The following is a 26935-nucleotide window of genomic DNA, read 5'->3' as shown; positions in this document are numbered from 1 at the left end:
TATATGAGAACCTCATGATCACTTTTTAGGGTAAACACAACTTACTGGAGAGACAAACTGCTGATGTGGAGACGATGAGCAACACACAGCATTTTACGCATGTTAACTTGCAATACTTGAGCTCACTGCAATAGCAACAGGTAGTAACTATGAAATCACAATGACAGTGGTACGGTATTTACTATAGTTAATTTTATGCAGTTAGGATTTAATACTGCATCTTTGCTTTTATTTACATTTCTCTCCACTGAGAATGGTGCCATGTACACTCTTAGTGTGTATACGCTTTTGATAAATTTTAGCTTTTCAGATTTGTATATATTTTATGGTAATAAATTATTATTAAAGAAGTCTAGTACATACATATATTTTATGCATTCAGGAATACCTAATTAATCTTAATTTTTTGATCTAGGCTATGAAGTTTGCATGCAAATTTTTTCAAATTATCAAAAAACTTTCCAATGTTTATTGAAAAACTCCACATAATTAGAACTGCACAGTTCAAACTCATATTGTTCAAGGGTCAACTGTGTATGCATATATGCACATAAAAATAACAAATAGCCTTCATTTCATATAAAAGCAACAAAGATACAATACTCATGAATACACTCACCAAGAAACATGTAAATTATAAGGAAAACTTGACAACATTCTTTAAGAATACAAAAACTTGCTTGAAACAGAAAATCAACTGGTGAGAGACACTCCATGTTTTTGAATAGAAAGACTCAAAGTCATGAAGACGTCAGTTCTCCCTCAGTTGAATGAGAAATTTGTCATCACAACTTTTTAAAAACCATTACGCATATTTCTGAATATAGAAAGCTGATTTTAAAGCCTACACAGAAAGATAAATATGCAAGATAGCCAAGAAAATGCAGAAAAACAAGAGTAAGAAAGAGAGCAAGAACAAGTCTAGACCTACCAGATATTAAAATATACCATAAAGCCTCAAAAATTGGAGTGTGGAATTGGTCCAGGAATAGACAGACCAATGGAAAACAAAACAAAGTCCAAAACAGGCCTGAATGCAAATGGAATGTTAGCTAACAAAGGCAGCACCGCTAACCAAGGGGAGCAATGTTTAGCTCTTAATGAACAGGGAGAACCAGGCAGCAATTTAGAAAAAAGATGAAGCTGGATCTATACTCACATAAAATACGCTACGATAACTTCCAAAGGATCAATGTTAAAAAAAAAAAAAAAAAAAAAAGATGGTGGTGGGGCAATGAACAAAAGATAATCAGAAATATTCAACCTCACTAATTATACAAATGCAAATTAAAACCTCATTAAAAGGCTGGAAGCAGTGGCTCACACCTGTAATCCTAGAATTTTGGGAGGCTGAAGCAAGAAGATCACTAGAGTCCAGGAGTTTGAGACCAGCCTGCACAACAAAGTGAGACAGCATATCTACAAAGTATCAAAAAATTAGCTGGGGCTGGTAGTGCACACCTGTGGTCCAGGCTACATAGGAGGCTAAGGCAGGAGGTTTGCTTGAGCCCAGGAAACTGAGGCTGCAGTGAGCCATGTTCATGACATTGCCCTCCAGCCTGGGTGACACAGCAAGACCCTGTCTCATAAAAACTCAATTAAAAACCTCATCAAAGTACTTAAAATGGGAAGATAAAGATACCTATTAGACTGACAAATATCCAAAAGTCTGGCAACACACAGTGTCAGTGAGGATGCAGGGAAATAGGCCCTTTCATACATCACCGTGGGAGTCCAAAACACTCCAGCTGATGGAGGGAATTCTGGTAATATCTACTAAAATTATAAATAAATTCCCCTTTGACCCAGCAATCCTATTACTGGGGATCTATTCTACAGATATATCTGCACAAGACTAAAATGACATGTGATATTGTCATGCATGGTTTGAAATAGCAAAAGACTGGTAACATCAGAACCCAGGAATAGAATAAATTATGGTACATTCATGCACAGAATACAACAAAGCTGTGAAAAAGAGAATAAGGGATATTTTCATGATTTCTTATGTCAGATCTCCTAGATGTACTTTTATATGAAAAAAGCAAGGTACAGAACGGTATATGCAGTACACTAACTTTTGGTGAGAGAAACAAGACTACATGTTCATAGTTTCAAGTACTGAATGAAAAATGAAAAGGATAAACAAAAAACTAGTAAAAAATGGTCCACCTATAGGAGGTAAGTATGGGGGTAAGAAGGTAAAGAGGACAAGGTGGGGATACAACTTCTCTGTTTTAGTTTTTGAATCATAGCTAATAAAAAAAAATTCTATTAAAATAAAGTGAGTCACAGAAGAATAGCTCTGGATTCTTACCTGAGAAGGGACACTTTTTGGTGGTTCTATGCGTATAGAAGGATCCCACTCTCCTGGAGGTAGGACAGTTACTTGATCTAAAAATTCATCAATTCCAGATAAGAGGTCATTTCTGTCTTTTGCTTTATAAGCTACATCATGGAAAATCTAAGTGAAAAAAATATTGAGTAAAAGTTTTTAAAGTTGAAAAAAATTTCTACATATAGTAAATCCACTCTGGATATCATAAATAGCTTCACAATAAAGATAACCCCTAAACTCTTATCTCAGGCAGGTATTCAGCCCAGCCTGGGTAACAACTATAAAAGGTAATCCACTCAGTATTATCAGATGAATTAACAATAACAAGCAATGAAAGACAACAGTTACATGTTATGACAGAACAATTTTTTTAAAATAAAATTTTGCCTGGGAAATAGTAATTGATTAGAAAATAAAACACTGTAGTATGTCATTCTACTTCTATGACATTTAAATGTCACTTATCCTAAGAAAATAGTCACGGATATGCAAACAACTTTACTTAAATAATTTATTTAATGACCAATATTTATTGGCTACCTACTAACTGCTAAAATACAATTCTAAGCATTATGGATAATGCAATGGTGACAGGTAAGGCAAGGTCCCTACACTCAAGAACCTTTTTTTCTAGGAGGAAAGATAGTGAAACGAGTTATTAAATAAATAAATAATTATAGGTATTGATAGACGCTCTGATAAAAAGAAAGTAGGGTACAGAAAGGAAAACTGATGGGAAAGAACGAAGGAGCCAGGAACGTTCTCTTAAAGGAGGTAACTGACCAGGCACGGTGGCTCATGCCTTTAATTCCAGCACTTTGGGAGGCCGAGGCAGGCAGATCGCCTGATGTCAGGAGTTTGAGACCAGCCTTGCCAACATGGTGACACCCCATCTCTACTAAAACTACAAAATTAGCCAGGCGTGGTGGCGCACGCCTGTAATCCCAGTTACTCAATAGGCTGAGGCAGGAGAACTGCGCCACCACGCCCAGCTAATTTTTGTATTTTTAGTAGAGATGGGGTTTCACCACGTTGGCCAGGCTGGTCTCAAACTCCCGACCTCAAGTGATCCACCCACCTCGGCCTCCCAGAGTGCTGGGATTACAGGAGTGAGCCACTGCGCCCAGCCAAAAGTTCAAATTTAAATTTCACTATATGATAGGAAGTCATTAATACCTTTGGACTAAGGAAATGATACATTCAAATTTGCATGTTACTGAAAGTGTAGAAAAAATACTACACAATAAAGACTCATAAAGTCTACTTGAATCAACAAATAAAAGGCTAAGCCAGAGAAATGGCAGTAGAGATGGAAAGAATATGACAGATTAAATGCAAAACAAATTGAAGAGGTAAAAAGAATCTGGTGACTGGCTGGTTCAAAGAAGGTAGAAAAATGGGACAGGTGCAGTGGCTCACGCCTGTAATCCCAGCACTTTGGGAGGCCGAGGCGGGAAGATCACGAGGTCAGGAGATTGAGACCATCCTGGCCAACACGGTGAAACCCCGTCTCTACTAAAAATACAGAAAAATTAGCTGGGCATGGTGGGGTGTGACTGTAGTCCCAGCTACTCGGGAGGCTGAGGCAGGAGAATTGCAGTGAGCCGAGATTGCACCACTGCACTCCAGCCTGGCAACAGAGTGAGACTGTGTCTCAAAAAAAAAAAGAAAGAAAGAAAAGAAAAAGAAAAATTAGGTCAGGTTCAGATATGGGGCATTTCAAATACCCTTGGGACACATAGCATTGATGTTTGGCAAGAATTTGATTACAAATCTCTCTTCAAAAGAAAGACAAGGTCCTGATTAGTATGTAGGTTATTCTCAAAGATCAGGACCCCATATGAGAGAAATTTACAGGAAAAAAAATGTTCTGAGGAAAACCTAGAGAAACGATATCCTGAAATCTAGGATAAAAAAATCCCGAAATTTTGAAAGTTCAAGAAGGTAGTCAATTACAAACGTTTAAAATAAAAAAAAATTTTAAAGTACCCACTGATCTTGATATATAGGTCTTAAAAACCTAACCGAAGGCAAATAGGAGGAGTAAATATGAGATAAAACAGTATACACTGCAAGGAAAAGTTTTAGAGCTTCACTATGAAAGAAAAGAGAACTGTAATCTAATATATACTATATGCTGCATAATCAGTGTCTACTTCAAAGAGACTTGGAGTATTCTGATTACCTCATCTGTCATGAGAGTCGCTATTGATCTTCCAATTTCATGGTACTGTGGTGCCTTGCCTGCTGGACCCAATAACAAAAACAAAAACCTAAGGAAATATGAAAATACAATTTTAAAATAAACATCATACACCCACAAAGCTAGGCAATCATAAAAAAGAAACCATTCAAATATAAACAAAGAAACAACACTCTGACATCTTTTCTACTCCCCCACACCAATCACTGAAAAAAGATGGCAACTCCACCTGGACTAAAGGAAATCACAAAACTAGGAAAAGCATCCATAATTAACTTTCTACCAAATCAACCTTCTATCAAACTCCTGACCTCAGGTGATCCACCCACCTCGGCCTCCCAAAGTGCTGGAATTACAGGAGTGAGCCACTGAGCCCAGCCGATATTTATTTTATTGTACTTTTTAGTTCCAGGAAGAAAACGATTTTACGCCCTATTCATAGTAGTCTAGTATTCAAAGTATTTGGTACAATGGCTGAATATTAACTATTAAAATGAGCTTTTGGCTTGGCACAGTGGCTCACGTCTGTAATCCCAATACTTTGGGAGGCCAAGACAAGCAGATCACTTAAGTAGGAGTTCGAGACCAGCTGAGACAATGGCAAAACACCGTATCTACTACAAATACAAAACTTAGCTAGGCATGGTGCCGCACACCTGTGATCCAGACTAATAGGCTAAGGCAGGAAAATCACATGAACCTGGGAAGTGGAGGTTGCAGTGAGCTGAAATTTTGCCACTGCACTCCAGCCTGGATGACAAAGTGAGATTGTCTCAAAAATAAAATAAAATTAAATTAAATGAGCTTTTATTACACAAATCAACATGCTTGTTCATTCGCTGGATAAAAACTTGTAGATTTTGAAAATGCTTAGAGAATGTTACTTGGAACTAACTCTTTACCTGGTTGGAACAGGGACCTCAGTCAACCCTGTGAGGAGGACAGCAGGAGCCAGTCTCACAAATGCAATTATAGGCCTTTCCAAAAAGTCTACTTCGCCCACCAGGACGTTGGATGCCTCAGCACCCGTAGGAATTTTTCTCATGAAATTCATATCAACCTATTGACAAATAAATAATAATTAAAAATAAAGTTTCCATGGTATTTGTAAGACTAGAGAGAAACAGGAAAGAAAAACTGCTTTATAAGACTACTATTTGCTAATCAAAACTTGTGATCTAATGAATGTTTAAAATGTCAAAATTTTCACAACTATAAAGAATGGAGTAGACAAATACAAAAAAGCAAGCAAACATATTTGAATCAATGCTACCGTTTTAACTGTCACAATCTTTATCAAACATGAACTTGAGAAATTTTTCAATGAATACTATACTATTCATTAAAAACTATTAAGGACAAATATGTAGTTCACAAACTAACAATGGTTCATGAAATTATACACAGTGCTAAAAAATATTCATGGTTTTATATTACTTAACCTTAGAAAACCTTTACATTTTATGTAAAGCCCCCCTAAAAACAAACCAAAAAATAACTCTGGGCATTTCCCAGTCTCTTTATTAACTGGAAAAAAATCACTACTTTTATTTTATTAGTAGTATTTTTGAGACAAGGTCTCACTCTATTGCCCAGGCTGGAGTACAGTGGCAGGAACATAGCTCACTGTAAACCTCAAAATCCTGGACTTAAGCAATCCTCGCACCCTGGCCTCCCGAGTAGCTGAGACTACAGGCATGCGCCACCATGCCCGGCTAATTTTTGTTGTTTTTTTGTAGAGGTGGGGGGCTTGCTATATTGCCCAGGCTGGTCTTGAACTCCTGGCCAAGTGATTCTCTTGTGTCAGCCTCCCAAAACACAGGGATTACAGGCATGAACTACTATGCCTGGCCCCTTGTTTTTATTTAAAACAAAAATCTATAGCCCTTATTGGCATAGATATATGATAATGTTATAATAGTAAAATTTAGTTTTCTGTGTATAATTACAAGGAAAAGGTTACACATGATATTAAATTATGTGAACTTCATTTATACGCAGTTTCACACAAGTCACTAAACAACCACTTACAGGGCTATCTATGAAAAGTAAAACCAGCACTTACAGCGGGCCTCTTGAGTCCCACACCCAGTGTGCCACAACTACAGTGCCAGGAGGCAGACTCCTGCCCAACAGGAGACAAGGAGGTATACACAAAGATAGGCCAAGTAAAGAAAAGTAAGACTGTGACAGAGGAACAAAAATAAATGGCAACTGCCATGCCTAGAGGAACACTATAATGTAAACTATATTAATTTATTCATTTAACAAGAAATAAACTGCAATTTTGTTACTAAGTACTTTGCACTATCTGAAATAACATGAGCACCAGTAAAATGTGATCAGGATAGATCAGAAAAATTTAAAATACAACAGGCTTTCTGCACAGCCAATATCCTTAATGCTAGGCTTCCTATAGTTTTAGACTACAACACTCAACAAAGCTATAATGCAAACCATTTAAACTCCTTTTCTGTAAAATATATCTTGTAGACTTTTCATCAAAGAATAAAAGCCTTAAGAAATGAAATCAGCTTGACATAATTACATTTATTAAAAAGTCTCATACTGGACACAAAAATATTAAAATACCATGAGTATCCGCCTATAGCAAATTAATATTACTAAAAAATTAGTGGCTAGACAGAATCAATTGTTCATAAGAAATACTCATAAAGTACATTTTACATTCCGTTATAATTTGAACTTAGTAGTCTTTTGCCCTGTTCTTTTAAATTAAGGTTTATCTATTTCAACAAAATACTCATTTACCAAAATAAAAAAATCATAGTTCACATAGGTATTTTTTTTTAATCCATGCCTTTATCTACCCATGGGGAAGCACCAATATATTTCTCAGTGACATTCCAAAAGTACTGACACGGTAAGACAGTAATTCTGGGATCGCATTACAGCCCAGGAAAGACTGAATCATTACTGCTGTAACATCACTCCCAGAATTAACCTTCTAGTGGTGGTAGCTCCAGAACAAATGACTGTAGTTCAAGAAGTACTGACGTTTCACGTTATCTATGAGTAGGTATGGATGGAAATAATCGTATTATTCACATATTCTTTTTCAGAATTTCTAACACCAGTAATGGTGCAAAGTTATTCAAGTACTCACAGGTTAACTGTAACCCTTCTCACAGTTGTTTACCTTAAATTAACATATCAGACATCACATGCAGGTTTGTAAGCACCAGTCTACTAAAAAATTACTATAATCAATGTTAATAAGGCCACAAATTACTACTTATTTTCTCAGTAAGAATAATTATGAGAATTTTCAGTTAATGATAGAATTACCTTGCTGAAGTCAACAGTACTATTTTCTCTGCTTCCACCACTTCCATTACCTTTAATTTCTCCACTTTTACTATTGTCCAAGTTTCCAGGAGCAGACTGGGGAGAGGCCAAAATACCTATGTTTAAAGACAAATTCCAAATTAGTAAGGAGAAAATTCACTTTGCAACCTGACTCTGCTCACATTCTGAAAGTGATGATTTATTAATATTATAAAAGCAAAAGTGCAAAGTTAAAAAAAATAAGTGCCCGGTGTTAGTAACATACCAGCAAAACTAGAACAACATTTTAAGCAATAATAAAGCTATACATTTTAATATTTAAAATAATACAATTAGAATTCACAAAAATTGTGGTCTTTTGCAAACGTGAGTTGGTGTGAACCACAAAAGATGGAAGACCTGAGTCTGATTACTGTTAAAAATACTTAGGGAATATACTTTTAATTATCATAAACATGTGAAATGCATGGAGCTTAATGAAGCCCAGCTATACTTAGCGTGCTTTCAACAATAAATTCTCTGACAAACCCTCAGAAAAAAGCTACACTAACTAAATGCAGGTTGAATTAACATAATCTCCCATAATCGAAGTTTCCTCAAGACTTTTCATTTTTCTTTGGTAACATTTATGTCTATAATACCTATTGTCATTACTCCTAAGAAATTCAACTTTAAAATATAACAAGCAAGTTTTTCGCAATGAAATTGGCAGAGTAAGAGTTTTATAACCAAAGGGATCTGTGTTTAAATTATGCACTCTCTGCCACTTTGTATCTACGTGACTGTAAGTAACTCACTCTAAGAGTCAGACAAACTCATAAAAATAGCTTATTTGGATTAGAAATGATACCTGTTTGGATTTCAAAGGATAGACACATATTGAAGCATTAGTATACTCATTTCGAAAGTGACATTCAACACCAACATTTCACAATAAAAAAATAAAAACACATCTTAATGAGACTAATCATTAACACTATGAATTCTAATTCTAAAAAAAAGTTAAAATTTAAAAAATTTTAAATTCAGCCGGGCGCGGTGGCTCACGCCTGTAATCCCAGCACTCTGGGAGGCCAAGGTGGGTGGATCACCTGAGGTCAGGAGTTCAAGACCAGTCTGGCCACCACGGTGAAACCCCATCTCTACGAAAAATACAAAATTAGCCAGGCGTGGTGGCGTGTGCCTGTAGTCCCAGCTATTTGGGAGGCTGAGGCAGGAGAATCAATTGAACCCAGGAGGCAGAGGTTGCAGTGAGCCAAGATTGCGCCATTGCACTCCAGCCTCGGCAACGAGAGAGAAACTCCACCTTAAAAAAAAAAAAAAAATGGGCCAGGTGCTGTGGCTCACCCCTGTCATCCCAGCACTTTGGGAGGCCAAGACGGACAGATCACCTGAGGTCGGGAGTTCGAGACCAGCCTGACCAATATGGAGAAACACCCTCTCTACTAAAACTACAAAATTAGCCGGGCGTGGTGGAGCATGCCTATAATTCCAGCTACTCGGGAGGCTGAGGCAGGAGAATTGCTTGAACCCGGGAGGCAGAGGTTGCAGTGAGCCGAGATTGCACCATTGCACTCCAGCCTGGGCAACAAGAGCAAAACACTGTCTCAAAAAAAAAAAAAAAAAAAAAAAAAATTTAAATTCAAGTACACTACACAGATTTCTACTATTAGGTTGGTGCAATTTCCTTTGCTCCAACCTAATATTAAATGCATCTCATTTTTTTCAAAACATCCAAGGTTTTCTAGTGCAAGAATATAGACTAATAATTCCTAAAACACTGAACATTATAGGAGGAAAAGGTACTGAAATACAACAGACTTTACTTTTTGTTTTAACTGTTCCATGCACAGCAACACATGGAAGTTCAGTTAAAATCTGTTTTGTGGTTAGATTCTGTAAGCTCCGAAGATGTACTGGTAATCAAGTTCCAGAATTTAAAGTACATCAGATATACCTGACACATCTAAAGGAGTTTTCACTTTTGTAAAACAGAATATACTATAACCAATGAATACTGAAACTAAGTCATCTGGGTTTATGGCTTACGCTTAATGACAGAGACTGCTGTCATCGTCACTTCTCTGTAAATACCTAAACTACAATGTTGATGTGATGAAAAATCTTAATTTGCAATCTATTTTAGCCATGTGCTCACTTTCTGGAAAAGTTAAACAATTCCGAAATAAAAACGATTTCCCAAGCCTCAACTCATTTCTTACAATCTTAGCTTGGCACACCAAGAAGATTCCTCTTCTTTGACCTTTGTCCCTAAACTTCTAGAAGAGTCCCTTCCTTGCTCAAGAGATAAAAAGTTAACCAGTATTTTTCAGTGACTTCCAACTACTTCCACACAAGAAAACTGAGAGTACCATTAGGCCCTGGTGGCAAATGCAGCTGGGCATTACATACTTCCAAAGGCTAAATGTATTCCACCTGTGTATATATCATCAAAAGCATACATAACACACAGTTTTCCAGAATAGTCCTAGCTGCCAGATTTGAGGCAAAAAAGTGGAATGATGAGAAGACTCTAAGGAAAAGTAAGGATATGCCAGCAATGAGAAGAAGAAATAATGAAGAACTCGACATTGACAAAGTTAGCAGGTATAACCTGAAGTCACATGGCTAACCTGGTCATCTTGAAAACCTGTCCCTTTTTCAAAACTGGCACACCAGATGCATGCTACAGTTCTTCATTCTTATGATTTGTGTAGTCTTTCCCAACCTCAGCTAAACTAAAACTGTTTTCTCAATCAGTTAAGTCTCCTTGCTCCTATAATAAATTCCCAGCATTCACAATTAAATGAGCAAATCACAAAAAAAAAGCCATCATTAGCACAAACACAGAATGACTATATTACTTTGCTTTAAGGAAAAAAATATATGTATAAGGAAATCACAGATATCAGCATTTTCTTTAAATTTTTCTTCAAACTTCAAATTTCAAACTTTTCATTAAAAATTTGAAAGTGAGGTAGTTACAGCAATGGTGCCCAACCAGGAAAGATTATGACCCCCAAGGGACTTGTGGCAATGTCTGGAGACATATTTGGTTGTCACAACTCGGGGGTGCTACAGGCAGCTAGCCAAGGATACTGCTAAACATCCTATAAAGCACAGGACTACTCCCCTGCCACCCAATCACCCAGCCAAGAATCATCCAGCCTAAAATGTCAATAGTGCCAAGACTGAGAACCACTGAGTCAAAAAAAGGTATTTACAAGTACTAAAAATAAATTCACTTCTTTTCTTTTTCTTTCCTTTCCCTAAAGATGAGGGTCTCACTATGAATTCCTGGCCTCAACTGATCCTCCCCTCTTGACCTTCTAAGATGCTGAGACTACAGGCATGAGCTACCATGCCCAGCCGCAAGTTTTATACATATTAATTTATACAATTTACAATTTTATACATATAACTTTTATACATGTAATTATCTTCTAAAAAGTAACTAATAGGAAATACCACTTTTTTATTATAAGTATGCAAATTACGACTCCATGACACAAAAATCCATGGTGTTAGTCGCTTGAGATATAATGATACTGAGGCCACTTTCTTCCACTAAGACAGTACCAGACTTCAAGGAAACTCCATTAGAGTTTCTAGATGCTTTAAGCACCAAAAGTAATTGAACAGAGAATAATGTATAGCTGTCCCTATTTTTCCTCAGCAATTACATACTATCTGCAGTCGTCTTTTTAACCGTAATTCTTGTCTTTAGAAATTCCCTCTCTCCTCTCCATTCTAATTTCTTCTGTTCAAAAAGGCTGATAAATCTCATCACAAAAACTTGTGGGAAAAAATGTATGTTGGATTCTCAGTTAATTTATCCCCTTAAAACGGCCTAAGAAGCCAATGTGAACCCATCTCCCCCTTCCTTCCTATATAAAATTTATAGTTCCTAATTATTTATAACATAGACGCTAGTAAAACAAGACGTGTTCATCGTTACTGATCAATGTAATATTGGAAAAAATGGAAGGAAGTAGCTTTTAAAATCACTTTTGTTCAAGGAAAAATAGTAAACCTTGTTAGTTCTTAAGATTACAATGCTGATTACTTCTGAATAATTATTTCTAGGGTTGTTTTCCTCTTTTATGTTCAGTTACTTCATCATTAAGCTTTATCTTTTTCATGAACTGATAAAGTTCACAATGAAACACTCTACTATAGATTTTGTTGTAAGTGGACCTGAGTTCAAATCCTCGCTCTGGTTGATCTTAACATTTCCAAGTCTTTTTTCACTGAAAAACAGGAATACCACCAACCTCATCAAATCATTACAAGAATTAGAAATATATTTGAAAAGCACTTATCACTGTCTCTGGAACAAACTATAAAACAATGGCAGCCATACTACTATTAGAACTAATGTCATAATGATTTAGCCATGAAGCTTCTATTTGTACTTCCAAAAGTATATCCTTTTTTGCAACTACAACGAGCTTTGGCTAAATGTAATTGGTGTGTTTCCATAAAGCCAATAGAAAGAGAGGTTTACTTCATAATGATAGGAACACAAGGATTTCCAGTCAGAGGATTTAGGCCATCAGTTACTAGTTGTATGATGCAGGGGAAGATAACTAACTTTTCTAAGTTTCTGAAAATGGGTGTGTCCATCTAACTTACACATATTTTTATATACATTAAATAGGCTAATAACCAAGCTACCCACTGAAGTGTTGGATGTTGTCAGTATTTTGGAGAAATGTGATTAATACTTATGTGATTAAAACCAATGGTTAGCATTAGTATCCATCACATTGAGGCTTAGCTGAAATAGTAAAAAGTCACTAAAATATATTTATTTTATGCTAATTAGGCAGAAAGATATATGTACAAATGTACATGTAGTCAACAAAAGGATAAACCAAATTTTCATACTTTATAGCCCTTAAGATGAGTTATAGGCTGGGCATGGTGGCTCACACCTGTAATCCCAGCACTTTGGGAGGCCCAGGCAGGCAGATCACGAGGTCAAGAAATTGAGACCATCCTGGCCAACATGGTGAAACCCTGTCTCTACTAAAAATACAAAAATTAGCTGGGCGTGGTGGTGCATGCCTGTAGTCCCAGCTACTTGGCAGGCTGAGGCAGGAGAATCACTTCAACCCAGGAGACGGAGGTTGCAGTGAGCCGAGATCACACCACTGCATTCCAGCCTGGCGAAAAAGCGAGACTCCATCTCCAAAAAAAAAAAAAAAAAAAAAAGTTATAAACATTTTATCCACTAAAAAATAATAATTTTTTGCTAATTTGCACATAAAAATTTTCCCTAACTACAGGAACTCTGGTCCTGAAAATTTCAAGGTAAATTTGGATTAAAGATAAATAACAGCATGAAACAATGGACAACTAAAGTCTATTCCAAAACATAAATCCAAGTCTGGATATGATTCCAGGCAGTCAGTCATTAGAGAACTTCAATCTTCTCAAAGACAAAATGAGACAAAGAACATTTGATTCTATCTTTATTTAAAAGACTAAAATGTGGCTGGGCACGGTGGCTCACGCCTGTAATCCCAGCACTTTGGGAGGCCAAGGTGGGTGGATCATTTGAGGTCAGGAGTTCAAGACTAGCCTGGCCAACATGGTGAAACTCCGTCTCTACCAAAAAAATACAAAAATTATCTGGGTGGTAGTGGCATGAGCCTGTAATCCCAGCTACTCAGGAGGTTGAGGCAGGAGAATCACTTGAACCCAGGAGGCGGAGGTTGCAGTGAACCAAAATGGTGCCACTGCACTCCAGTCTGGGCAACAGAGTAAGAACCTGTCTCTCCGCCCCACCCACCCCCGCAAAAAAAAAAAAAAAAGAAAAAAAGCCTAAAATGTACTACATTCTTTGGAGAAAAGCATTAAACAGAAAAAACGGTATGGCTGGGCCTGGTGACTCACACCTATAATCCCAGCATTCTGGGAGGCTAAGGCAGGAGGACTGCTTGAGGCCAGGAGTTCAAGACCAGCCTGGGCAACACAGCAAGATCCTGTCTCTACAAAAAAATTAGCCAGATGTTGTGGCATGTGCCTGTAGTCTCAGCTACTCAGAATGCTGAGTCAGGAGGATTGCTTGATCCCAGGAGTTCAAGGTTGAGGTGAGCTATGATTGCAGCACTGCAGTGAACTATGATTGTGGCACTGCACTCCAGCCTGGGTGACAGAGTACGACTCTATCCCTATTTAAGGCACATCACTTCACTGTAATTTATTTGTATGTGTTCATTCACCTTATGAGTGAACTGCATGCACATACACACACACACACACAAAACCAAGCTACCAAGGCAGGACGCAATGGCCCACACCTGTAATCTCAGCACTTTGGTAGGCCAAGGTTGGGTTGATCACTTAAGCCCAGGAGTTCAAGACCAGCCTGGGCAACATGGTGAGACCTGGTCTCTAAAAAACACAAAAATTAACCAGGCATGGTGACATGCCCCTGGGTCCCAGTTAATTGGGAAGCCGAGGCAGGAGGATTGCTTGAGTCCAGGAGGTGGAGGTTGCAGTGAGCTGAGACCATGCCAGCCTCCAAAGCAAGACCCTGTCTCCAAAAAAAAAAAAAAAAAAAAGTTCACCCAGCCTGGCCAACATGGTGAAAACATGTCTCCACAAAAAAATACAAAAATTAGCCAGGCGTGGTGGCTCACACCTGTAGTCCCAGCTACTCAGGAGGCTGAGGCATGAGAATCACTTGAACCCGGGGGGCAGAGGTTGCAGTGAGCTAAGATCACACCACTGCACTCCAGCCTGGGCAACAGAGTGAGACTCGGTCTAATAAAAATAAATAAATACATAAATAAATACAAAATAACTTCATGGCAAATTAAAACATTATAAAAAATGTCTATGTTTTACTGAAGCATTCAAATGCCTTGACCTTTAAGTGAAACTTTTTAAAAGGGCTTAAATTATGTGTAGTCTTCTTTGTAGTCTTTTTGTAACTCAAATTTTTAATAATCTTCCTCTTTTTTATTAGGTTGGTGTAAAAGCAATTGAGTTCTTGCCACCGAAAGTAATTTTTGCCATTGAAGTAAAGCAAACTTTCAATGGTGAAAACCGAAATTACTTTTGCACCAACCTAACACAGTATATCATAAAGAAAAAAAAACATGCAGAAGTCAAAATAAATTATAAGCATTATCTACATATGCTGCTTAAGCTATGTGCTAAAAGGCATTCCAAGTGCAAGTGACTCAGAGGCAGAAAGCACCACACATGGAGGATTTTGGATAGTTGCCTGGAGTTAAGTCAACATTTTCCTCATTCTTCTGCTCCTCGCCTTTCAGCGCTGCTTCTAAGTCTTCCTCAGGCGGATGAATTACTACTGTGGGAATATCATCACTGGCGGGTGAAACCAGTAGTTCTGGGGCCTGAAGCTGCCTCTGCTGGGAACTTCTGGAGGTCAGGCGGCTGATGCTAGGGCTAGAAGGAGGACTGTTTTGAGGGGTGGGTACTGGGGTTGTACACCTTGAGCCTGCAGGGGTTCCAGCTCTTGAAGAAGGAAGGAGATGACCGAGAAGAAGAGATAAAGGTGATTCTCCTCTCAAGGAAAGGTTTGAGGCAGACAGACCTGTTCGCAAAGAGTGGCGGGAGGCTGAAAGGCCTTCCCCTGAGATAAAACAAACAAATGAAAAATGATGAAGTTCACTGCAGAAGGCAAATAGAGACATGTAAAAAAAACCAATTTACACTATAAATTGCATACTTCAAAGGCCCAAAATTTCAAAGTCATGTTGTGATGGTTAGCACGTCAATCGGGTTTTTACATGTTAGAAAGTCACTAAAAAGTTGCTTAAAACTGTAATTAGTTCTCAGAACACATAAAAAAAAATTGTTAATGACAGATGGTAAGGGCAATATCCTGTTAGAAATTAGAATGACCAATAGCATGGCATTTTTAAAAAGGACAATATCAATACAAAGTCACTGCTTAAACAATAAATAGCAAATGAAAATATGTAATACAAAATTAATATAATTCAAACCAAAAATAACCAAAACTAATAGCTTATATTTAGCGTATTTTTTCTACATTTTACCAAACAGCTACAGACAATTATCTCTTAGAGAAAAAGTTCATGTTAACATTAAGTAATAATTTCTAACTTAAAACTGGTATTAAATATTTACAATATTAAGTCAGTAACACACCATCTACAGGTGGTGCTGCTCTCAAGTTTTAAAAAAAGACAAATAACAGAAATTTTTTAAAAAGAGAAACACAATGTCAATTTTAAAAGATACATATTCTTGGGCTCTCTAAAAATATTAATAAATGTCCTAAAGTATGCTTCTCACTTCTGATATGTAGCAGATACATTAAAACAAATACATATAATTTTTTATTTCACTAGCTAAGAATAAAGTACTTCTCACCAACAACAGCAATATGGCAGCAGGTCTAAAATATTTCAAAAGGTCATGCATACTTTTAATTAAACCCCTCATATTTCTACTAAGTGTATCTTAAAAGAATAACATTTTTTATGAAAACCATGCAAATACAATAATCAATTCCATATGGCCTAAGTAATCAAAGTTACATGCTCAAGAGGTTTCAGAAATAGTTAAACTATAATCCATTAGAAAACACCATTTAAACAATAAGCTACATGCAGGAAAAACTCAAATTATAACTGTATTTCAACAAAAGAACATGCTAAAATGGCATTTAAAAGAAAACAGCCAATGTCTTATGATGACCAAATTACAATTGGACAATAGTGAGGAACAACTGCATATGAAGATTAAAGACTGAATAGGGTCCCTCTGGATAAATGAACTTATTTCACCAAAGGAGAGAATATAAACAACAAATAAAAGACAAAAAAGACAGTTAAAATGCGCTATACATGGCTTGTTTTTACATTGAATTTTGGTCCATAAGAGATATTCTTTTACTCTTAAGATTGCTTAAATGCACCATGGCATAATTTTAAATGGATTAAAAAGGGTTTTCATGGCCAAGTGGAAGATACAAAAGATGATTATTTTCGACTTTAGAAAAATTAGACCCTCTCACCTATGCTTGATTGTTGGTAGAACACTTGAAAGTTATACTATTATTTCAGAGACAAAAAAGATGAGTAGGCACTGTGTCCCATACTCTACCAGTCCTCACTGTAATCCTCCCAAGCTTTGGGTAATAGTAGCAGCTTACAGCAACTGCTGCAGGCTACAGTGACTCTCCATAAGCCACTCCAATCCTTTGCACCTGGGTTTTCCAGACTCACTGTTAGAGTTCTCAACCCTACTGATGCATTCCTCTGCTTTACACAGAAGAATAAGGAAAGGCAAAACCTCCAAGTGCCCAGCATTAGGACACTGACAGAGGTAAACGACTGCAAAAACACTGTCTTCCCACATGCCACACAACCTGCCTGTAACCTAAAAATGAGAGTGGAAAGGCAGAATATGTAGACCTGGGTCTGAGCCATTCTCAGTGGATTAGAAGACACCAACTAGGTCACCCTTAGTGTAAGACTGGAACAGTCATAAAAGCCTTTCACAAGTTGTACAAATAAAGAATCGTGAAATCAGCAAACCAATCCAAGAACACTTGTTTATACCAGCAAATCAAGCATATTCAGGAGAAAAAAAAATTAGGAAAAATCTAAAATAAAGGTTCAAACCCAAGATTTAGAATTTCAAAAAGGTAAAATTAAAAATTATAGATAATTTATGCCTCTTTAATTAATTATACAAGAGGACTTGAAAAGAAACAAAGCAGGAAGGAGAAGTAATTCAGAGGTAGGTATAGTGAGTGTTTAAATATCCCCAAATGTTAATCGTAATGTACTGGAAAGCTCTTACAGTAGAAGTGTTAGCAAAAATTGGAATGCCACAACTTATCTCACCATTCCTTTCAAGCAAGTGAGGGTCAGAATGTTTCTTGCCTATATCTGCAAAAGATCGAACAAGGGGAATCCGACTGGTGAATCTTTTCTCATTCTGATGATGATGTCTCTTCAGAAGAGCTTCTCTGACATTCTCTCGTATGGACTCGTCTAATTGGCCAGAAGCTATCATGTTGTCTAATACCATATCTATTCAATGAAAAAAAAAAATAAATTACTAAACACTCAGATGACCATAATATAGGAATAAACTGTGAGTGAAACCTTATGACAAAAATAAGAACCTTAAATAGCTCTAGAAAGTTTTATTCTGTCACTATTAAATAATCAATGCATAAATGAACATTATCCCAACCAATAAAAATGAATTACAAAGATCGCCTTATTTTAATAAATACTATTATTTATAAAGAGGCTACTATTATATACCAATAGCCTTCCTATAGCTGAAAGTGCTTCCCTGTATGAATACAGTAAATTCTATTAAGCTGCATATTCAATAATACTGGCTTCCTAAGATGTAAAGGTATTTTATTGCCAAACCTCATATTCTCCCCCAAAACTGTTCCAGCAGATGAATATCAGGACCCACTCAGTCATTAACTGTTCACTGAGCGTCCGCTGTGTGTTGGGAATACAGCAGTTTAACAATAAAACAGAGCCAAGTTTCTGCTCTCTTTGAGAAGTAGAGAAACCAACATACAAACAGATAAAACGTCATGAGGTCGTAAGTTCTAGGAAGAGGAGTAAAATCAGGTTGTGAAAGGGATGTGGGGAATGGGGAAACTGATGGCAATGCCATTTTATACATTGCTGAAGTGATTAAACTTTTTAATTTATAAAATATATATTAATATTTTTAAACAGTGGTACTAACTTGGAAGAAGAGGGTCAAATTTTCAAAACTATATGGCTACTCTAAAGAAAACCTTGGAAGGACCAGCCTAATAGGTAAACTGTTAACGTTAACACAACAGCTACAGTTTAGCAAACAAATGAACACTAGATTATACAACATATACTAAAAGTACTACATGGTATTATGTGATAATTGCAAACCAAAGTCTGAAACCCATATGTATTATACAAATTCAATATTCCCAACCTTAATTTTTCAGTTATTCATGTAAGACAAGAAAGCAAGGACTGACAATTTAAGTATTTGCAGCACACAGTCAAATCTAACAGTCGGCTAAAATTGAAGTATTTCTAGCCTGAGAAATTGTATTAAGTTCATGGTTCTCTTGAAGATTAAATACTACAGATTTTTTGTTTTTCCATGGGAGCAATCTACAATGGTAGTCCCACCATCAAATTCATTACCACCAAACTTAATTTTGGTTTTCATTAATTTTAGTTAGTGGACAAAAAGCTGTATTACAGCTGCCTTTTTCTACTTTCTGCCTCCACATTATCCTTCAAATCTCCCCCTTTCATTTTCACTGCTCAACCTACCAGAGCTCTTTCCTTGCTTAGACTGTTCCTAGAGAATAACTGGCCTACTTGCTTCTAAACTCTTCCTAATCCAAAGCCACCCTACATTCTGTTGCCAGAATGATCTTCCTGAATATGTATCTCAAATCACACTATTCCTCAACTTAAAAACCATCAAGACCACCAAAATGCCTACCAAATAAAATCCTATTTCTTGGCTAGGCACCGTGGCTCACACCTGTAAACCCAAAACTCTGGCAAGCCAACGTGGGCAGGTCGTTTGAGTTTAGGAGTTCAAGAACAGCCTGGGCTACATGGCGAAAACCCATCTCTACAAAAAATACAAAAATTAGCCAGGCGTGGTGGTGTATACACCTGTGGTCCCAGCTACTCGGTAGGTTGAGATGGGAGATCACTTGAGCCCAGGAGACGGAGACTGCAGTAAGCCGAGATCGTGCCACTGCACTCCATCCAGCCTGGATAACGGTGAGAGACCCTGTGATCTCCCCCTCAAAAAAAAATCCAATAATTCAAGGCTAGTCACCATCTAATCTCTAACTGGGTTTCCCAACATACCTCCTACCACTACTGAAGAAATATGTATATTCACACAGAACTGACTTTCCTGAGATTCCTGTCTATACTTCTCTAGACTTTTCTTTACTCTTCCTTAAAATACTTTTTCTCTTGTATCACCTACTCCTTGTTCCCATGTGTTCACATTTTATGAGTAACTTGTACAATTAATGTTCTCTGTGGCTATTCCCCACATCCCCATTCCAAAAAACAAGGAAACAAAAAACTCTTTTCTGAATTTCCACAGAACAGACTCTGTATTTTCTTGTGCCACTATTCACTCTCTTATTGACACTACACTTATGTCGGTTTAATTTAATCGCATCTGCAAATTTATCAAAGACAAAAAGTCTATCTTATTTCCTTATACTGCACTCCACAGGATAGAAGCTCAGCATATAGTTGTTAAATGAATGTCTAAAATTCTACTACATCTTACATATTTTTTAAAAGTCAGTTTACTATAACCTGCTATTTCATCTAGAGTGCTTGCTCTCATATCCAGCATGACTGTTCCATTGAGGATGCAACTCCTTAGTTCAAAAAGACTGTGCAAAGAGAGAGTTGCCACATAAGGTTTACTCCATCGGTCACCGCCATCTTCAACATCCTCTTCAAATTTCAGCCATCTGAATGCATAATATATAAAAATTTTTTATAAGTAATGAAGATTACATTTGTTTATCTTAATGTGATAAAGAAAAATTTTTTCTTTAAAAAAAAAAAAAAACAAAGAAAACCACGACCAAACAAACTTTGGTTACAAACACATTTTCACAAATTAGGCTAAAGGTCTACAATATCTATAGTCACAAATTTCCTTTGTAGTTCCTCTTTCTATTCTAAGTATCATAATAATAAGCCTACAAAAACAAACTATGGAATTTCATATAGTTTCTACTTTTATTCCTCTTCTAAACTTGCAATACACAAAATTGCAGACATTAAAATCTACAATGACATAATTTCTTTATTAAAGTATAAAGGATTATTTAAGTAAACAAATTTGAGAATAAAGAGAAAAATTAAAGATAGAATTTCTATCAATTAATAAGGAAATTCTCTGCTCACTGGTTTAAAGCACCAGATATCTCATACTTTCAACTTAATATTCCCATTACAAAAAGAAATCAAGTAAAGCCAATTTAAAAAGGAGACTTAGGCCGGGAACGGTGGCTAACGCCTGTAATCCTAACACTGTGGGAGGCCTAGACGGGAGGATAACCTGAGGTCAGGAGTTCGAGACCAGCCTCGCCAACTTGGTGAAACCCCATCTCTACTAAAAACACAAAAATTAGCCAGGCATGGTGGCAGGCACCTGCAATGTCAGCTACTCGGGAGGCTGAGGCAGGAAAATCACTTGAACCTGGCAGGCAGAAGTTGCAGTGAGCCCAGATCGTGCCATCGCACTCCGGCCTGGGCAACAAGAGCAAAACTCAGTCTCAAACAAAAAAAAAAAAAAAAAAGAGAGAGAGGGACTTAGCAGTATTACCTAGCAGTTTCTTTCCATTCATATTCTTCTCCATCTCTGTAACACAGTTCATCCATTTCCGTGAAGAGATCGTGGGGAATATGTTCTTCATCATCATCTTCAGTACCAAGGATAAACTGAACTCTCTGGGATGGTGTATCTTTACAAAATAAGAATTTACATACACTCAAATTTTTCCTCAAGTCATTCAAAGATAAATTCACAGTTTTGAAAATGAAACACTTTTGTTACCTGTATAAACAAATATATTTCATCAAAACTCTCTTAATTATTGAACTATCACAATTCTGAAAGGAAATAAGAACCAACAATCCAGGAAAAAAAAAAAAGTCACAGAAAACCTCTATAGAAAAAAAAGAAAATTATGTTGAAAATAAACAAGTCAAACTAACTTTATAACTGATCTAAACAAACAAAAATAAAAGTAACATTCCAAAACATGAACATAATGCTCAAAGGCAGCCCTTTTTCCTCAACAAAACTACATGGAAAAGTCAGAACAGAACATTTAAAATATAAGCTAAGGCCAGGTACTGTGGCTATGCCTGTAATCCCAGCACTTTGAAAGGCAGAGGCAGGTGTATCATCTGAGGTCAGGAGCTCGAGACCAGCCTAGCCAACATGGTGAAACCCCGTCTCTACTAAAAATATAAAAATTAGTCAGGCATGGTGGTGGATGCCTGTAATCCCAAATGCTCGGGAGGCTGAGGCAGGAGAATCGCTTGAACCTGGGAAGTGGAGACTGCAGTGAGCTGAGATTGTGCCACTGCACTCCAGCCTAGGCGACAGAGACTCCGTCTCAGTCAATCAATGAATAAAATAAAATAAAATGTGGCCGGGCACAGTGGCTCACGCCTGTAATCCCAGCACTTTGGGAGGCCGAGGCGGTTGGATCATGAGGTCAGCAGTTAGAGACCAACCTGGCCAACATGGTGAAACCCTGTTTCTACTAAAAATACAAACATTAGCCAGGCATGGTGGCGGGCACCTGTAATCCCAGCTACTCTGGAGGCTGAGGCAGGAGAATCGCTTGAACCCAGAAGGTGGAGGTTGCAGTGAGCCGAGATTGTGCCATTGCACTCCAGCCTGGGCGACAGAGCGAGACTCCGTCTCAAATACATAAATAAAATAAAATACAATAAAATGTAAGCTATGTTAAAGAGTGAAAAATAGAAAATCTCCAAGTTCCAAAAAATGATGAGAAAACTCAAAGCTCCAACTATACAGAAACTATATTTTCCTACTATCATGGAGAAACAAAACTGTAAGCTTGGGGTTTTGGGGGTAGAACAAGTCACTACGAAGAACAGATAACCCACTCATGGCATCTGAAATTAAACTACTTGTGTAGTATAGGAGCCCGAAACAGATGAATTAGCATAAACACTAGTCCAGGACAGTTGAAAGCCCTAGGGCTCCATATAAACAAATAAACCACCACAAATAGTTACCCTGAATATGAGAGATGAGTTCTCACTCAAAATTTACACCTAAGTGAGCAATCCTCCAAGTACTTGTGGATGCAACAAGGATATTTAAACAGGATAAAGAGTAGATTCAATAGCATTGTTTTCGTAAAAGTCAGATCTGAGAAAATTTCAGAGAATGCAGAAACAACAGATAAGAAGGAAGAAAACAAAAGATTAAGAAGGATGCAGAAAGTCAAGAACTCCAGGACAAGGAAAATAAAAGAATAGGAGGAGAAGCATATAAAAAACATATCTGAAAATTTTCCAGTATGTTTATGTCATGAGCCTTCATATTGAAGAAATAATCTAAGACCTATGCAGGATTAAAAAAACGCATATTGTGATTGAACTTCCAACTGTATTAAACTTTCTAGCATTTAGGTCTTGCACAAATCTTTGTCAGAATGATCCCTAAATACTACTTTTAGTGCTACCATAAGCAATAATTTTAATTCCAATTTCTCATTACTCATTGCAACTATATAGAAATATAATTGATTTTATGTCGTGGGACCTGCTAAACTCACTTAGTTCTCTTAAGTATTGTAGATTGCTTAGGATTTGCAACCTACATGATCCTGTATCTGCGAATAAAGACCATTTTACTTTTTCATTCCAATCTGTATGCGCTGTATTCTTTCTTGTCTTATTACACTGGCTGGTCTTCTAGTATAGTGTTGTATAAAAGTCACCAGAGAGGACATCCTTTCCTTTTCCCAAATTACAAAAATTATTCGGTCTTTAATTGTGAAATGTGATGTTGACTATATGGTGGTTTTCTTGGTTTTTGTAGATGCCCTTTATCAGGTTAAGGAAGTTTCCTACTATTCTTAGTTTGCAGAGAGTTTTATCACGGATAGGATTGAATTTTGTTAAAGGCTTACTTTGAACCTATTTAGATGGTTGTATTGCTTTTCTCCTTTGTATTGTTAATGACATTACTTAGTTACACTGACAGACGTTTAAGTTTTAAACCAACCTTACGTTTCTAGCTTGGCCATCATGCTAGCAACAAATTTAATCCACAAACCTGGTGGATTAAATAACACAAATTTATTCTCTTACAGTTCTGGATACCAGAAGTCCAAAATGAGTCTTAGAGGGCTAAAATCATGGTGTTGGCAAGGCTAGTTCCTTCTGGAGGCTCCAGGAAAATCAAATTCCCTTACTTTTTCCAGCTTCTGAAGGCAGCTTACATTCCTGGGGTCAGGATCTCTTCCTGACGTCAGTGTAGCCACTTGCTTCTTTTTGTGACATCTATATCCAGTCTGATCTTCTGACCTCCTCTTACTAAGGATCCCTGTGATTATATCAGGCCAACCTGCATAATCTAGGATAATATTCCCACTCCAAAATTCTTAACCCAGCCAGGCGTGGTGACTCACAGTTGTAATCCCAGCGCTTTGGGAGGCCGAGGCAGGTGGATCAGCACCTCAGGTCAGGAGTTCGAGACCAGCCTGGCCAACATGGTGAAACCCCATCTCTATGAAAAATACAAAAATTAGCCAGGCATGCTGGTACACACCTGTAATCCCAGCTACTCAGGAGGCTAAGGCAGGAGAATCACTTGAACCCAGGAGGCAGAGGCTACAGTGAGCCAAGATCATGCCACTATACTCCAGCCTGGGTGACACAGCAAGACTCCATCTCAAAAATAAAAACAAAAATAAATTTTAAAAAAATAGGCCAGATGCGGTGGCTCACACCTGTAATCCCAGCCACTTTGGGAGGCCAAGGTGGGTGAATCACCTGAGATCAGGAATTTGAGATCAGCCTGGCCAACATGGTGAAACCCTGTCTCTACTAAAAATACAAAAATTAGCCAGCCATGATGGCACAGGCCTGTACTCCTAGCTACTTGGGAGGCTGAGGCAGGAGAATCGCTTGAACCCAGGACGCAGAGGTTGCAGTGAGCCAAGATCGCATCATCACACTCCAGCCTGGGTGACAAGAGTGAGTCTCTGTCTCAAAACAATATATAACAAAAAAAATTAACTGAATCACATCAGCAAAGTCCTCTTTGCCATATAAGGTAACATTCACAGGTTCCAGGGTTTAGGAGATGAGTATCTTGCAGGCTATTACTCAGCCTACCACTCCCATGATATATTATCCTTTTTAAATATTGCTGGATACAATGTTGTAATTTTGTTAGGGATTTTCTAATCCATATGCACAAAAATATTTTGTCCATAGTTGTATTTCTCCTGTAATATCCCTGATTAGTTTTGGTATCAGGGTAATGCTGGATTCATTAACAAAATCGAGAAGTGTTCCCTCCTCTTACGTTTTCTAGCGGTCTATATTATTTCTTCCTTAAGTTTGTTTTATTTCATCACTGATGCCATCTGAGAGTAAATTTTTTTTGTCAGAAAGTTTTAGACTACACGGCCTGGCGCGGTGGCTCACACTTGTAATCCCAGCACTTTCGGAGGCCGAGGCGGGCGGATCATGAGGTCAGGAGATAGAGACCACGGTGAAACCCCATCTCTACAAAAAAAAAAAAAATACAAAAAATTGGCAGGCGCCTGTAGTCCGAGCTACTCGGAGAGGCTGAGGCAGGAGAATGGCCTGAACCAGGCAGGTGGAGCTTGCAGGGAGCCGAGATTGCGCCACTGCACTCCAGCCTGGGCGACAGAGCGAGACTCCGTCTCAAAAAAAAAAAAAGAAAGTTTTAGACTACACATTTAATGTCTTTAATCCATTTTTTCCTTTTTCGTTTACTTATTTTTTTAAGAGATGGTATCTGTTGCACAGGCTGGAAGTGCAGTCACACAAGCATAGCTCACTGCGGCCTCAAACTCCTAGGCTAAAGGGATCAATCCACCTCAGCCTCCCCAGCAGTTGGGGAGATGCACATTACCACACCCAGATAATTTTTTATTTTTTGTAGTGACAGGGTTTTGCTTTGCTGCCTAGGCTGGTCTGGAACTCCTGGCTTCAAGCAATCCTCCTGCCTCAGCCTCCAAGTGTTGAAATTACAGGCATGTGTCAACATGTATGGCTTCTTTAATGCATTTCTGTTTGGTAGTTTATATTCTTAGAGGAAGTTGCCCATTTCATGTAAATTATCAATTTAGTTGCCACAAAGTCATCCATAATATTCTCTTATTAGTTTCACTTTTTTTTTTTTTTTTTTTTTTTTTTTTTTGGTTGAGAGGGAATCTCACTCTGTCACCCAGGCTGGAGTGCAGTGACACGATCTTGGCTCACTGCAACCTCCGCCTCCCAGGTTCAAGCAATTCTCCTGCCTCAGCCTCCCGAGAAGCTGGGATTACAGGCACGTGCCACCACACCTGGCTAATTATTTTTAGTAGAGACAGGGTTTCACCATGTTGGCCAGGCTGTTCTCGAACTCCTGACCAGGTGACGAGGCAGGTGATCTGCTTGCCTCGGCCTCCCAAAGTTCTGGGATTACAAGTGTGACCCACCACTCTTGGCAGTGATTGTAGTTTTGAAGAATGGACTAAAATGTCCCTAATATTTCACCCTTAATGAATTATCAGTCATCTTTTATATTAAATATTATATTGAATAGATCTTGTATATCTTTAGAGAAACATGATCTTTGTTGAAACACAGACTCACCTATAAATCTTTCTATACTTTGTAATAAACAACTCCCAAATGGGTTTTATCCCATGAAAATGTGACGTCATCCACATAAAATGTGACGTCAAAAACTACAGCTCATTTTCTTTTTTTTTTTTTGAGACAGCGTCTCACTCCCAGGATGGAGTGCAGTGGCACAATCTCAGCTCACTAGCTTCCGCCTCCTGGGTTCAAGCGATTCTTGTGCCTCAGCTGGGATAACAGGCATGCCCGGTTAATTTTCGTATTTTTGGTAGAGACCAGGGTTTCACTATGTTGCCCAGGCTGGTCTCAAACCCCTAAGCTCAAGGCCCGCCTTGGCCTCCCAAAGTGCTGGTGTTGTAGACAAAACCAGGTTCTTGTCACATGGCAGGGAAAGATTAGGCACGCAGACACTTTGAAAGGTGAGGGGTTACGAATTTATTGGGCGATAAGGAAAAAGAACAACACAGCAAAGTGAGATGGAGTCCTGCTAACAGGCTGTCCATCTCACCAACTGAATTCCTGGTTACTATCCTGGAACAGGAGGGGCCAGGCTGTTCCCCTCTGCAAATGGTGCGAACTTTTCGCTGCTGCACCTCATCCTCCCAGTGCTTGTAGATTGTCTTGGGAGCCGTTTTTACTTGGCTGTCTCACTAGAATTACAGGCATTAGCCACCGCGT

The 26935-nt window shown here is 37.9% G+C and overlaps 1 protein-coding gene across 6 annotated transcripts in view; it reads right to left on the bottom strand.

Moving 5' to 3' along the window:
• Nucleotides 1-26935, bottom strand: part of SLC4A7 (solute carrier family 4 member 7) — a 110817-nt gene that overhangs the window by 43476 nt on the left and 40406 nt on the right. For 4 of the 6 annotated variants that reach the window (XM_030812245.1, XM_030812247.1, XM_003256785.4 and 1 more), the window contains exons 4-10: nt 21213-21351; nt 20189-20349; nt 17711-17899; nt 7851-7966; nt 5444-5601; nt 4524-4611; nt 2318-2464 (exon numbers count right to left, since the gene is read on the bottom strand). In XM_030812245.1, coding sequence (XP_030668105.1) covers nt 2318-2464; nt 4524-4611; nt 5444-5601; nt 7851-7966; nt 17711-17899; nt 20189-20349; nt 21213-21351 — 998 coding nt within the window. Of the gene's footprint in view, nt 1-2317; nt 2465-4523; nt 4612-5443; nt 5602-7850; nt 7967-15090; nt 15463-17710; nt 17900-20188; nt 20350-21212; nt 21352-26935 lie in introns of all 6 variants that reach the window. The other 2 variants (XM_003256783.3, XM_003256789.4) reach the window with 2 other exon arrangements.

The sequence above is a fragment of the Nomascus leucogenys genome, chromosome 4 (genome assembly GCF_006542625.1).
Source record: "Nomascus leucogenys isolate Asia chromosome 4, Asia_NLE_v1, whole genome shotgun sequence".
NCBI classification, from domain to species: Eukaryota; Metazoa; Chordata; class Mammalia; order Primates; family Hylobatidae; genus Nomascus; species Nomascus leucogenys.
This window is presented reverse-complemented; position numbering and strand designations above follow the sequence as displayed.